The sequence below is a fragment of the Erpetoichthys calabaricus genome, chromosome 12, assembly GCF_900747795.2.
Source record: "Erpetoichthys calabaricus chromosome 12, fErpCal1.3, whole genome shotgun sequence".
In the NCBI taxonomy this organism is placed as follows: Eukaryota; Metazoa; Chordata; class Cladistia; order Polypteriformes; family Polypteridae; genus Erpetoichthys; species Erpetoichthys calabaricus.
In genome coordinates this window covers 108,567,573-108,582,741 of record NC_041405.2, presented here as the reverse complement: position 1 = coordinate 108,582,741, position 15,169 = coordinate 108,567,573, and the positions used below count along the sequence as shown (strand labels likewise).

The 15,169-nt window shown below is 45.8% G+C and overlaps 2 protein-coding genes across 3 annotated transcripts in view; one reads left to right on the top strand and one right to left on the bottom strand.

Moving 5' to 3' along the window:
* The window catches only part of sybl1 (synaptobrevin-like 1), a 307,369-nt gene that overhangs the window by 180,256 nt on the left and 111,944 nt on the right, over positions 1–15,169 (bottom strand). The gene's annotated exons all lie outside the window — the stretch shown is intronic.
* nup62l (nucleoporin 62 like) overlaps positions 1–15,169 on the top strand; it is a 50,439-nt gene that overhangs the window by 25,878 nt on the left and 9,392 nt on the right. Inside the window, exon 11 of the mRNA XM_028815983.2 lies at positions 14,465–14,576. Within this exon, the coding sequence (XP_028671816.1) occupies positions 14,465–14,576 (112 nt within the window). The remainder of the gene's footprint in view (positions 1–14,464; positions 14,577–15,169) is intronic.

The following is a 15,169-nucleotide window of genomic DNA, read 5'->3' as shown; positions in this document are numbered from 1 at the left end:
GCCACTTTATTTATAGTTATATGTATGTGTGTGTGTGTGTGTGTGTGTGTGTGTGTGTGTGTATATATATATATATATATATATATATATATATATATATATATATATATATATATATATATATATATATATAAATAGAGAGATGTTTTGAGTTATGCAGTATTGTGTATTACATGCAGCCATTATTCCCTGCTGTAACCGTTCAGAAAAAGGTGGGAATTAATAAAAAAAATTAGCTCATCTTATTAAATTATTGTTTGTCTTTTGTGTATACAGTACTAGCAAAATACCTGCGCTTTGCGGCGGCAAAGAAGTATGTTAAAGGAAACATTTTAAAAATAACGTAACATGATCGTCAATGTAATTGTCGTAGGCTTATTTTAGTATTGAGAGCGAATTTGATGATTGTAAATGTTGTGTATGAAAAATGTACATTTTTAGGATGTAAGGATCTCTTTGTAAACGATGTCTGCTGAGCTTACTCTTGAGCATGCAACGTACAGTTGGCTATGTGAGAAGCAATCTGTTTCAAGTCAATGCCGACCTTTTTTAGAGTCTGGCCTGTGACCTATTTGTCATAGCGAAGCAGACCCTTACTGGAAATTGGAGGTGTTTGAATTGGAATGGGAGGTCAGAGGGTATGAGAGGGAAACGAAGAATATAGTCTCCCCTCAGCCAGTTCCAGTGAAGACAGTTGCTTCTGTCTCTGGTTCTTGTGCAGAGATTTGATCTGAAGTCTGGAGCCGTTACAAAGTTTTAGTGGTTGTAAGTTTTGTAGTAACATAATTGGTGCGCTGACCTCCAAAAGTAGAGTATGTGTAGGCATGCCCGGAGGATTAAAAGTGTGAGGAAACTAAATGAAAAGGCAGTAGTCACCAGCAGGAAGACGTGAAGCAAGGCAAACAATAACAGGTTTGAAGCAGTGGAGAAAAGAAGAAGGGAGCTGTGAGCACAACGAACAGCTGAGGAAAGTAAGGAAGCGAGTGAGGAGGCACACGAGCGTGGGATGTCATTAATATATATAGGCAGAGAGCCAACCACGTGGTAAGTGCTTTGACAGCGGCTGTGGGGGACCGGGGCGGTCCTTGTGCGTCTCTGCCGTGAAATAATTCCTCTGTTAACAGAAATAAGGAATGAAACCACCAAAAGTAGAGGTCAGTTCCTAAAGTTCCTTGCAGCATAATGGTGAGAACCGCCAAAAAAGACGTTATTTTCAAAAGTTCGTTATGGGGCACAGTGCGAAATGAAACATACTTAACATTTGAAAGTACAGTGTAAAGGATGAGCATGGGAAATTTGGGCTTCCTACATTTATTGGAAGGCGCAGAAATAATGAGGAAGGGTTTCTCCTATCTATATATACAGTTTATGGGGTACACCCATTTCCCCCCCTTGGGTGGTGCAATAGGACATGAAACATACCTAACTTTTGTAATTATACTGCAAGAAATGAGCATAGGAAATTTCAGCTTCCACCTATATGGAAAGTGGGAAAATTTAGTGAGGAGTTAGTGAGGGCTTTGCCTTTTATATGTATACTGTAGATATACTGTTATTACCACTATGCTGTATAATGTAGTTTAGTTATAAATTCTGTGCTAGAAGTGTAATTGTTTTTTAAACACAAGCTTTGCTTTCCTTCGGGTAACTTTTGAGGTCTGCTTTTTAAACGAATAGGTCTTGTGATTTGCCCACTACTGAATAGTCATGGGAAAACACTGCACTGTTAAGTATTGATGCACCGATATGGAAATTCTGGGCGATACCAATAACCGATATGTTTTTGTCCATCTTTGCCAATACCGATTTTTTTTTTTTTTTTTTTTTTTTTTTTTTTTTTAACACTTCAAGTTTGAATGTTTTAGTTATGCTGAAAATGTATTATGCATTATCAAAGAAACAACAGTAGCATGTAAAAGAGATCCATCCATCCATTGTCTCCCGCTTATCCGAGGTCAGGTCGCGGGGGCAGCAGCTTGAGCAGAGATGCCCAGACTTCCCTCTCCCCGGCCACTTCTTCTAGCTCTTCCGGGAGAATCCCAAGGCGTTCCCAGGCCAGTCGAGAGACACAGTCCCTCCAGCGTGTCCTGGGTCTTCCCCGGGGCCTCCTCCCGGTTGGACGTGCCCGGAACACCTCACCAGGGAGGCGTCCAGGAGGCATCCTGATCAGATGCCCGAGCCACCTCATCTGACTCCTCTCGATGCGGAGGAGCAGCGGCTCTACTCTGAGCCCCTCCCGGATGACTGAGCTTCTCACCCTATCTTTAAGGGAAAGCCCAGATACCCTGCGGAGGAAACTCATTTCAGCCGCTTGTATTCGCGATCTCGTTCTTTCGGTCACTACCCATAGCTCATGACCATAGGTGAGGGTAGGAACATAGATCGACTGGTAAATTGAGAGCTTCGCCTTGCGGCTCAGCTCCTTTTTCACCACGACAGACCAATGCAATGCCCGCATTACTGCGGATGCCGCACCGATCCGCCTGTCGATCTCACGCTCCATTCTTCCCTCACTCGTGAACAAGACCCCGAGATACTTGAACTCCTCCACTTGGGGCAGGATCTCGCTACCAACCCTGAGAGGGCACTCCACCCTTTTCCGGCTGAGGACCATGGTCTCGGATTTGGAGGTGCTGATTCTCATCCCAGCCGCTTCACACTCAGCTGCGAACCGATCCAGAGAGAGCTGAAGATCACGGCCTGATGAAGCAAACAGGACAACATCATCTGCAAAAAGCAGTGACCCAATCCTGAGCCCACCAAACTGGACCCTCTCAACACCCTGGCTGCGCCTAGAAATTCTGTCCATAAAAGATATGAACAGAATCGGTGACAAAGGGCAGCCCTGGCGGAGTCCAACTCTCACTGGAAACGGGTTCGACTTACTGCCGGCAATGCGGACCAAGCTCTGGCACCGATCGTACAGGGACTGAACAGCCCTTATCAGGGGGGCCGGTACCCCATACTCTCGGAGTACCCCCCACAGGATTCCCCGAGGGACACGGTCGAATGCCTTTTCTAAGTCCACAAAACACATGTAGACTGGTTGGGCAAACTCCCATGCACCCTCCAGGACCCTGCTAAGGGTATAGAGCTGGTCCACTGTTCCGCGACCAGGACGAAAACCACACTGTTCCTCCTGAATCCGAGGCTCGACTATCCGACGGACCCTCCTCTCCAGGACCCCTGAATAGACTTTTCCAGGGAGGCTGAGGAGTGTGATCCCTCTGTAGTTGGAACACACCCTCCGATCCCCCTTCTTAAAGAGGGGGACCACCACCCCGGTCTGCCAATCCAGAGGCACTGTCCCTGATGTCCATGCGATGTTGCAGAGGCGTGTCAGCCAAGACAGTCCTACAACATCCAGAGCCTTGAGGAACTCCGAGCGTATCTCATCCACCCCCGGGGCCCTACCACCAAGGAGTTTTTTGACCACCTCGGTGACCTCAGTCCCAGAGATGGGGGAGCCCACCTCTGAGTCCCCAGGCTCTGCTTCCTCATTGGAAGGCATGTTAATGGGATTGAGGAGGTCTTCGAAGTATTCCCCCCACCGACCCACAACATCCCGAGTCGAGGTCAGCAGCGCACCATCCCCACCATATACAGTGTTGACACTGCACTGCTTCCCCTTCCTGAGACGCCGGATGGTGGACCAGAATCTCCTCGAAACCGTCCGAAAGTCATTCTCCATGGCCTCCCCAAACTCCTCCCACGCCCGAGTTTTTGCTTCAGCAACCACCAAAGCCGCATTCCGCTTGGCCTGCCGGTACCTATCAGCTGCCTCCGGGGTCCCACAGGACAAAAGGGTCCTGTAGGACTCCTTCTTCAGCTTGACGGCATCCTTCACCGCCGGTGTCCACCAGCGGGTTCGGGGATTGCCGCCACGACAGGCACCGACCACCTTACGGCCACAGCTCCGGTCAGCTGCCTCAACAATAGAGGCACGGAACATGGCCCATTCGGACTCAATGTCCCCCACCTCCCTCGGGATGTGGTCGAAGTTCTGCCGGAGGTGGGAGTTGAAGCTACTTCTGACAGGGGGCTCTGCCAGACGTTCCCAGCAGACCCTCACAACACGTTTGGGCCTACCACGCCTGACCGGCATCCTCCCCCACCATCGAAGCCAACTCACCACCAGGTGGTGATCAGTTGACAGCTCCGCCCCTCTCTTCACCCGAGTGTCCAAGACATGTGGCCGCAAGTCCGACGACACGACCACAAAGTCGATCATCGAACTGAGGCCTAGGGTGTCCTGGTGCCAAGTGCACATATGAACACCCCTATGCTTGAACATGGTGTTCGTTATGGACAATCCGTGACGAGCACAGAAGTCCAATAACAAAACACCGCTCGGGTTCAGATCAGGGGGGCCATTCCTCCCAATCACGCCCTTCCAGGTCTCACTGTCATTGCCCACGTGAGCATTGAAGTCTCCCAGCAGAACGAGGGAGTCCCCAGAAGGTATGCCCTCTAGCACCCCCTCCAGGGACTCCAAAAAGGGTGGGTACTCCGAACTGCTGTTCGGTGCATACGCACAAACAACAGTTAGGACCCGTCCCCCCACCCGAAGGCGAAGGGAGGCTACCCTCTCGTCCACCGGGGTAAACCCCAATGTACAGGCTCCAAGTTGGGGGGCAATAAGTATACCCACACCTGCTCGGCGCCTCTCACCGGGGGCAACTCCAGAGTGGTAGAGAGTCCAGCCCCTCTCAAGGAGATTGGTTCCAGAGTCCAAGCTGTGCGTCGAGGTGAGTCCAACTATATCTAGCCGGAACCTCTCAACTTCGCGCACTAGCTCAGGCTCCTTCCCCTTCAGAGAGGTGACATTCCACGTCCCAAGAGCCAGTTTCTGTAGCCGAGGATCGGACCGCCAAGGTCCCCGCCTTCGGCCACCACCCAACTCACACTGCACCCGACCTCCTTGGCCCCTCCCATAGGTGGTGAGCCCATGGGAAGGGGGACCCACGTTGCCTCTTCGGGCTGTGCCAGGCCGAGCCCCATGGGTGCAGGCCCGGCCACCAGGCGCTCGCCACCGAGCCCCACCTCCAGGCCTGGCTCCAGAGTGGGGCCCCGGTGACCCGCGTCCGGGCAAGGGAAAACGGCGTCCAAAATTGTTTTTCTTCATAGGAGGTTTGTTTAACCGCTCTTTGTCTCATCCCTCACCTAGGACCAGTTTGCCTTGGGTGGCCCTACCAGGGGCATAAAGCCCCGGACAACAGAGCTCCTAGGATCATTGGGACACGCAAACCCCTCCACCACGATAAGGTGACGGTTAAAGGAGGGGGTAAAAGAGATTAACTTTTTTTTTATTAACTTGCTGACTTTTATACACTTATTTGCTATAGATATAAGCAGCCAGTACTTTCTGTGAGGGGGAAAAGAGCAAGATATGGCCCATCTCTACAGTATAGCAAAAATACTCCAGGGCATGTATAAAAATCTGCTTAATGTACACATTCTGGGTAACTTAAGCATATCAATATACTCCATGTCATTATAGAACATGGCATTTGGTATATTAACAAAAAAATGAATGCATATTCTTTGTGTCATAATCAGACGTACAGTATATTACTTTAAGTAAAACTAAAATAGAAGGTACAATGAGGCCAGTAACCCTGGTCTTAAGTTGGCTTCTTTAAAAGCACAAATGACAGTTTTTTTCTTAACAAAAAGAAGCATTTCTGCCTTTTCCCCAGCAAGACTGCTGCTCTTTTCATTAACTATATTTGACAAAGCTGAAAAAAGGAGTTCAATGTCTACACTGGTACAAGGTGCCAATAGGTACTTGAGCGCTGCCTTGGCCAAGGTTAGGAAACACGGTGCATTGCTTTTCTAATGCTGGAGGGCACAGTTATTTCTGGAGATAGGGGGCTCACTTAGATAGTTATTCTGCTGAAAAAAAAAACTACAAATTTACAAACATTTACCTATATTATAATAAAAGATAATAATTAATAGTTTGACCAGGTATGTGGTAAAGAAAAACAAGACAACCACCTATACCAACCACCGCAATTAATAAAAACTTGTGACCTTGAAAGCTTGACATATAATGATTTGGGTCATGTAAAGGGCATTCTATAAATTGTGATGCAGATGGACTGTTAAGAGGTGCAGCACAAGCTGTTCCACAATGAAACACTTTGTAACACAGGTGTGCCTTGAAATATTGAGAGACTGCTGTATATTTTAGGGTGATTTTGTTTTAAAGTAATGCTTAGATTAAAACCAGAGTAGATCTTGTCTTAAAATCTTTTACAGTTTAGACACAGGTGACATCCTTCACAAGGTACAAAACCTGAAGCTGCATTCTACCAATGCAAAATTCCTCCAATATTTTCCCACAGTGACTCGACTGTCTACAATGGAAAAACCCACAAACTGTGACACTGCAATAAGTTTTATAGGTAATCTGGCAAACATAAATTGTAAAAACCTGACGAAAAAGGTGAGACGATACCATTAACGTGTTTTTTCTTCTCGGCTAATGTTTGAGAAGCAGTTTGCCCCACACACGAGTGTTTGGCAAATGCACGACAATACTGAATGGATATTAGGAAGCTGTAGTTTAAGGCTTGTTTTTTTTATTTATTTATTTATTATTATTATTAATTCGGGACATCTGGTCTTTCTAATTAGTATGATTATGGTTAAAAATGCTCTCTGCATCTCCTTCACCAGCTGACATCTCGACCAGTTTTTTCTCAAGTGCTGTTTGCATTTTTTTTTGGGTTTCTCGGTCACAGAATCAATCTTTGTACCCAGGATCAAGGACAGTAGATAGACAGGATAGTGGCTTGGAGAATGCATCACTGAAGCGTTGTGACAACCTCTAAAAGTATGATTTTCGCCGTCTGAACACTGGAATCTGTCTTGCCACACTTGCTAAGCAGACTTTTAAGCGCTTCAACAGACAGAATCATGTCTGCAATCGTAGATGAATGCGCACTTATCTTTAGTACGTTGCTCGAATGGCTCGAGTAGAGTAATCACGTTTTCCACAAGTCCCAACTGTGAGAGAGGCAGGAAGCTCGTATTCAGTACCATATGCAGCAAGTGTGTGCTTCTGATCAACCAGACTTTTCAGCATATAATAAATGCTGTTCTGACGAGTCGGCAGGTCCTGCTGAAGCATTCCTGTTGGGGTACCAAGGTCTGTTTATATCTCTCTCAGCCGCAAAATATCAATCTGTGAGTGCTTCAAATGAGTTAACTATTCACCTCCCAATGGCAAAACAGTCGGAGATGCTTCTCTGGCTCAATTAGCCTTCATTTACAGCAAGCTGCATAGTGTGAACCATGCAGCTTAAACTTTTAATGCCACTTTCTTCCATAGCTTTTGCCATATTGTGAGCGTTGTCGCAAAGCACAACGTGCACATTACTTTTTGAAATGTTCCACTTTGTTAACATGGAATCGAAAGCTTGTGCAATGAAAGTTGCAGAATGAGAACCGTAGAAATCATTATTATGCAAGACTATTCTTTTTGCCTTCAAATTTTCGTCAATCCAGTGTGTCATTAAACTCAACATAGTCATTGGCTTACCTCTGAGCTCCATATATCTGTAGTGAAGCTAATGCTGGTGACGTTGTTTCTTAAAAGCTTATGGATATGTGTAGCAAACACATCATACAGTATAATGCAGGCAATGAGACATTTGCAAAGTATCGCCGGCTTGGAAGAATGTACCGATGTTCTAAATGATGTAGTAGCCGACGAAATCCCTTGTCCTCAGCTAGAGAAAAAGGTTGGTCATCGAGTTCAATCATTTCCATTATTTTAGTAGTTATGCCTTTAGCTGTGGTTCAGCCTTGAGGAAATGTCTTGCTGTATGAGGCTACCGTTAGTGAGCCCGGTAGCGTCTGATTTAACTTTCGTTTAGGTAGCATTAGTTGCTAAAAATTCCATGTATAATTCATTATTGTGGTTGTTCAGATGGGTAATTAAATTTGTGGTATTGAAAAATGTAATTCTACAGCCTCCTTGCATTATCTCATTTTTGCAGAAAGAGCAGGTAGCAACTCTGTTGTCTTCCTTTTTTACAGAAAAATATGACCATAAGGTTGCTCTTGTCAGCAAAACTAGGAAACCCCGTGTTTTTTTGTTTTTTTTGTGAGCGCAAGCGGTTGTGCTTACGTGCATGTTTTTCTGGAGCTTAATATCTGCTTCACTGAACAATGAAAGCAACATTTAATTATTTAGCGAAGTTTCAAAGTTGACAAGCCTGAATTATATTGGTCAGCTGTATTGATTAAAATGTATATATCTGCCCAATATCAATGTTGTCATTTTTAATGAACATCAGCCAATAACAATACAGTTCCCGATATATCGTGCAGCCCTATTCTTAACAGCTGGATTGTACAATCCGTGCATTCATGCATGAAACATTCAAAATTTAGTGCTTTATAAATTAGCTTAGCTTTTTCATTAATACCACTTATATTAATATTACTTTAGGTCTGTAATACTTGTGGGTTATCATGAGGTTTCACACCACTGCTTCTTATCTAATTATCTATATTACTAAACAACAGTTTAATTTATGCAAGGACGGCGGACGCACTGAAGCGCATGCGCACTGCGCCCCAGAGTCAAACCCAGCGGCTTCCCAGAGTCAGTAGGTGGCGCCCAAACAACACAACCATCCATCCATCCATCCATTTTCCAACCCGCTGAATCCGAACACAGGGTCACGGGGGTCTGCTGGAGCCAATCCCAGCCAACACAGGGCACAAGGCAGGAAACCAATCCTGGGCAGGGTGCCAACCCACCGCAGGACACACACAAACACACCCACACACCAAGCACACACTAGGGCCAATTTAGAATCTCCAATCCACCTAACCTGCATGTCTTTGGACTGTGGGAGGAAACCGGAGTGCCCGGAGGAAACCCACGCAGACACGGGGAGAACATGCAAACTCCACGCAGGGTGGACCCGGGAAGTGAACCCGGGTCCCCAGATCTCCCAACTGCGAGGCAGCAGCGCTACCCACTGCGCCACCGTGCCGCCCAACAACACAACCTGTAAACTAAACTTGCTCTAATCCACTGTGCCAGCAGTCATGTCAGCAGAGGCAAAGGAGTCACGGCTCCAAATGGAAAGAGCTCAACGATTTGTAATACAAAACCGAGCCCGTACTTCCCAGAGTCAGTACATGGCGCCCAAACACCACAACCTGTAAACTACACTTGCTCTAATCCACTTTGCCAGCAGTCAGTGTGGCATATTTGAATCACATAATGGTAATTCAGTATTAAATGTAAGTTGGATTATGCTTCCTAACAACAAAGACGAGACCGCATGGATAAAAACAATACATGGAGGCTCCTACAACGCGCTTCAGAGACACCAGAAGCAAAGACGTCACGGCTCCACAGTGAAAGAGCTCAATTAACGGAAATACAAAACGAGCCCGTATGGATAAACACAATGAACGAATGCGCCCACAACGCCCTTCTGACACAGCAGAGGCAAAGGAGTCACGGCTCCAAATGGAAGGAGCTCAACGATTAGTAATACAAACATGAGCCCATATGGATAAAAACAATGAACGAAGGCGCCCACACAAAGAAACCGCTTTAGTACAAATATGTTTATTTAATTAAATGAAAACTTTACCATGGCTACGACCTGTGAACTAAACCTGAGCTAAAGCGTGCACGCCAGGTTGTACAGCCGCCCAAACGCGACCGCCCACACCACCGCATATACCACCTTCGTTTAGTAATGTAGCCCTCCATGCCCGGATCTGCCGCCATGGTCACTTCAGCACGCGAATCCGCCGTCGTCAGCAAACGACTTCTCCCTGACGACACAGCCATAGAAAAACAAAAAAGAGACTGCATGGATAAACACAATAAATGAAGGCGCCTACAGCGCGCTTCTGAAACACCAGAACCAGATGAGTCACAGCTCCAAAAAGAAACCACTTTAGTACAAATATGTTTATTTAATTAAATGACATTTCCCAGGACGCACCCACCCTCCATGATATTTCATCCCTCCAAATATCGGAGGGAACAGAAAGTGATTGCCATTCTTGGATTTGCTATTCTTTCGAGAATCACAGGGTTGCTGGTATATAATATTTTTGAGTTTACTTAGAAGTAGGTCACCCACATAAAATTATGAATTACCAAATTATTAAATTTAAATGTATTAGGTTTAAAGAGGGAGATTGCTACCACTCACCCAGGCTTCAATATGGAAGCATAAATATGACACATACTTAACGTTTGTAAGTACAGTGTAAAGGATGAGCATGGGAAATTTGGGCTTCCTGCGTATATTGGAAGTCGCAGAAATAGTGAGGACGGGTATGATGTTAAACTGCATCCGGCCCTGCAAGCGGTCCTTGCAGGGAAATCATGCAGGTTGGTGGCAGGATTGGCACTCCAGCCAGTTTAAAAAAAAAAAAAAAAAAAAAAAAAACTTCACACAGCTCCGAGATGACAGAAAGGACTCCTTTTTGCTCTCCGCGGGAATAGCTGTGCTGCTTGCATCATAAAGGGGATGGGGGAAAGCCCACGGGAGACCCATCCCGGCAGAGTCGAACCCGTTGGAGAGCCAGTGGGGTCAGGTCTGTTGGGGATCGGAACTGGTGTGGTGCTGAGGCGTTGCCCGCTGCACAGAAGCACTTGGGTCCCAATTTGAGGCGGCCCATACGGGTAGGCGCATGGAACGTCTTGTCTCTCCGGCAAGATGATCATCTTTCTCTGCTGTCGGAGGAGCTGCGTAAACTCTGTATTCCAGTGGCGGCACTCTCTATGGTGCGCAGACCAGGGACTGGCCAGATCTCTGTAGGTGGATACACCTTTTATTGGTCTGATCGCTCTGATGGCTGTCACTCGGGGAGTAGCTGTTGCTGTAGCGGATTGGCTTCTTCCGATGGTGTCTGATGTCACTCCTTTCAACGAGCGTATTATGAGACTTGGATTACGGCACTCCCTGGGTGCCTTGTCTGTTGTCTCAGTGTATGCTCTGACTGCAGTGAGTGATGTCTCAGAGAGGGAGACATTTTATTTGCGGCTTCGCTCGGTGGTGGAGGGATGCCCATGAGGTGACACTCCTCTGGTCATGGGTGACTTCAGTGCAGCCACTGGCACTGACATGGCTGGCTCTGAGGATTGTCTCGGTGACCATGGTGAAAGTGGTTCCTTGACTTTGCAAAAGGTCAGGGGCTGCTTACAAAACTGCAGGGTCTACAAAAGTGCCCAGTTTGTGAATTCTGACCACAGACTTGTTGTTGCTACTCTTAGGGACCAGCTTAGGTCCAGTAGGTTACCACCTGCTAGGAAAATGAGCCTGGACTTGGCCAGACTCCAAGACCAGGCTGTTTCTAATGAGTTTGCACGCAGTTTGTGTGAGGAACTTTCAGATTTGGGTACGACTGTCGATCCTAATGTGATGTGACAAGACCCTGAAGGTTGTTGAGGGTTGTCTTGGTGTTACTGGCGTTACCTTCCCAGAAGGAGGTGTTTCATTTCGCAGGGCACCCTGGATATCATCGAGAGGAGTCGCAGCGCACGGCTCAGTGGCAACTCTGGTCTGTACTGGGAACTGAGAAGGACAGCTTTGAGGGCTCTTAGGGCAGATAAGGAGGTGTTTGTTAGAGGAATCTGTGAGCAAGTGACACACCATCTGTGGTCTAGCAACCCATGTCCTGCTTACAGAGGAAGTGAAGCATTATGCACATCCGAAACTGGTCACTGAGATTGCACAGGTGGTGAACCAGCTGAGGGGAGGAAAGGCTGCAGGGATCTGTGGTATCCGGGGTGAACTTCTCCAGGCTGGTGGTAAGGCTGTCGTCCTGGCATTGCAAGCAATCTTTGCTTCCATTTGGGAGACTGGCATCATTCCAACTAACTGGAAAACGGGACTTGTCATCCCAATCTGGAAAGGGAAGGGTAATCGCCTGGATTGCAATAACTACAGGGGGATAACACTGCTCTCTGTGCTGGGTAAGGTCCTTGCTAGGGTTGTCGTCAATAGGATCTGTGATCACTTGCTCACCTACCAGCGACCGGAACAGTCTGGTTTTATGCCTAAGAAGTCTACCAGTGACCGCATCCCGGCACTGAGGGTTCTCATAGAGCGCAGACGCGAATATCTGCAGAGTTTCTTTGCAGCCCTTGTCGATTTTCATAAAGCGTTCAACTCAGTTGATCGAGCTGCCCTGTGGGACATCCTGAGGGTTCACGGGATCCCCTTGAGGTTGCTGGATATCATGGCTGTCCTGTACACTGGTACTGTGAGTGCTGTGCAGAGTTGAGGCAGAACCTCCGTATTTTTCCCAGTTGATCCTGGGGTTCATCAGTGGTGTGTTCTTGCTCCTACTCTGTTCAGTGCTTGTATGGACTGGGTATTGGGCAAGGTCGTGGGGTCCAGCAGCTGTGGGGCATCTGTTGGTGAAGAAAGATTCACAGACCTTGACAATGCTGTGATCTTCGCGGAGTCAATGGAGGCTCTGATCGGGGCTCTCGAGAGACTGAGCGAATAGTCTGAGTATCTGGGCTTGCGAGTGTCCTGGTTAAAAACCAAGATCCAGGTCTTTAATAACCTTTTGGGCACAGCCATCAGCAGTGTGTCTGTCTGCGGAGAGAGAGAGAGAGAGTGTCGACCTTGTCGAGAGGTTTACTTACCTTGGCAGTGACATTCATGTCTCTGGTAACTCTTTCTATGAAGTCCGTAGATGAATTGGAAAGGCATGGGGCGTCATGAGGTCACTGAAAAGGGGTGTGTAGCACTCCCGATATCTATGCAGAAGGACGAAGGTTCAAGTTTTTAGTGTCCTGGTGCTTCCTGTCTTGCTATGGTTGTGAGACATGGACCCTATCCAGTGACCTGAGACGAAGGCTGGACTCCTTTGGTACTGTTTCTCTCCGGAAAATCCTTGGGTACCTCTGGTTTGACTTTGTGTTGAATGAGCGGTTGCTCATGGAGTCCCGAATGAGACACATTGCCTGCATTGTGAGGGAGCGTCAGTTACGGCACTATGGCCATGTGGCGCGTTTCCCCGACGGTGATCCAGCTCGTAAGATCCTCATTGTTGGGGACCAGAGTGGCTGGACCAGGCCAAAGGGTCACCCATGTAACACCTGGCTGCAGCAGATAGAGAGGCATTTCCGGAGGGTGGGACTGGACCGCGTGTCTGCCTGAGGGTTGCCAACCAGGATCCTGAGTTGTTTCGTTGTGTAGGGGGTACGGCAACGCACTGTACCAGTGCATGCTCCCCAACTTGACTTGACTTGATTGAAGCCTTGCCATAACATAAATGAGTGTGCAACAGACATGGAGAATTTAAACAAAGTGAAGGCTATTAAGTTGGGTACTTTAAAATTATGCTGTTAATGCACATACATCTAGTTGCCTTCTGCCTCCGGGTGCATCATTACTCAGCAGTTAGTTAAAGTGGAAGAGCTCAGTTGTAACAAACCCAGACCAGAGGATGTTTGTCTAATGCTGAAGTGTAACTCAATTTGTCTGTCTCTCATGTACACGGACAAAAAATGGACTACCACACCTGACACACACCATAGTTGTGACTGTCATAGTCCAAGAATTGTTTCACCAATAAAAAGCTCCAAGTCACTGAAAAGCTTAGATCGATAGTCTTGACAACTTCTACCTGTGTTCTGTGGCCTTTTACTGATGTAGTTGGTACAAACAGCAGTGTGTTACACAACAAAAATGTCCAGCCTACCCTTACTATAAGTGTCCTATTATTGGAAAATGAGAAAGAAATCCTTGTAATTGCTGCTCAAACCTTGGTGTGTTTTGGCTTGTAAAAACAATTTGAGCACAGGAATGCACTGAAATGATGTGATCTACCACGTATGCCTAAAGTGGAGCACACTTTATCGTGTGAATGCACACACTGATAAGGTAGGCTTCAAAGTTGCCTGTTCCTCACAGTATCGCACAATCAAAGAACTTTGTCACCACATCCTGCTCTAACACATCCAAGGCTGAAACAGCTGATCTAAAATGATGTGATTACTGTATAGATCTCCTATAAATCCTGAATGGACTTTTTTTTCCCTCCTTACACACAGACTTAAAATAAACCTTGCTTTTCTAAATGAGAATCACAGAATATTAAATATGCAGTTACCAGAAAGCTGTTAAAAATTAAAATTAGAGTATGCTGCGATTTCCATTGCACTAGTAATAATGTTGTTTATATTTTAGCCTTCATGTAACCACTACCTCATTACACAGTGACTTCTACTTTCTGCTTAATAATGAGGCTTTGGTGTACTTTTATAATGGAATAAGTTACTTGCAGTTATTTAAAATATTGGTTGAATGGTTTGTATTTCTATTAGTTTTTACTGTGTTGTATGTTATCATGATATAACTGTTTTATTGCTTACTCCTAGTTTATACCTTATTTGAAGGTGCCTTTATAATCAGCAGGTTTTAATGCTAATTTCTGTATTTAATTTTAACAGATACAAATTGGCAGAAAACATTGATGCACAGCTCAAGAGAATGTCTCAGGATCTGAAGGAAATCATTGAACATCTAAACACAGCCAGTGGGCCTTCTGATTCCAGTGATCCAGTAAGTTGTTACTTTCCATAATTAATATAAAGCTTGTCATTTATGCCAGTTTTAAAATTTAATTTCTCATTGTTTAATATAGTAATCGGTATGCATTCAGAATCTTTTAAAAATTTAAGAATCGCTTATTAAATTTTGTAATAATAATGCCCAATTAAAGTTTAACAGTTCATTTAAATGCTACGTTAAGTTCCCTACATACGAAGCTTCAAATTACGAACGTTCAAAGATACAAATGTGTATGTCCAGTAGATTGAAAATTGTTTAAATAAGTGAAAAATTAAAAATTGTAGCATAACTTCAATTTTTGCGGCAGCACGTAAGTTAGTTTGCGAGTCTGACGCCAGGCGAAGCACGAAACCCGTTCTGTTATTGTTTACAGTCTCAGTCAAATGCGTGCATCCTCTGCAAGTGGTTGTGCTTTTGGCTGAATCTCTGTTTACATTGCGTTAACGTACTTTATTTTAAGCCCAGGATGTCTAGAATTAAGAGTGTTCAACAAGAACATGGGGGCACAGGAGAGAGGAGAGAGACCGAGGTGAGAGAGTATTACAACAATGTATTTTTATGGTCCTGACAGTTTCCCCATATGA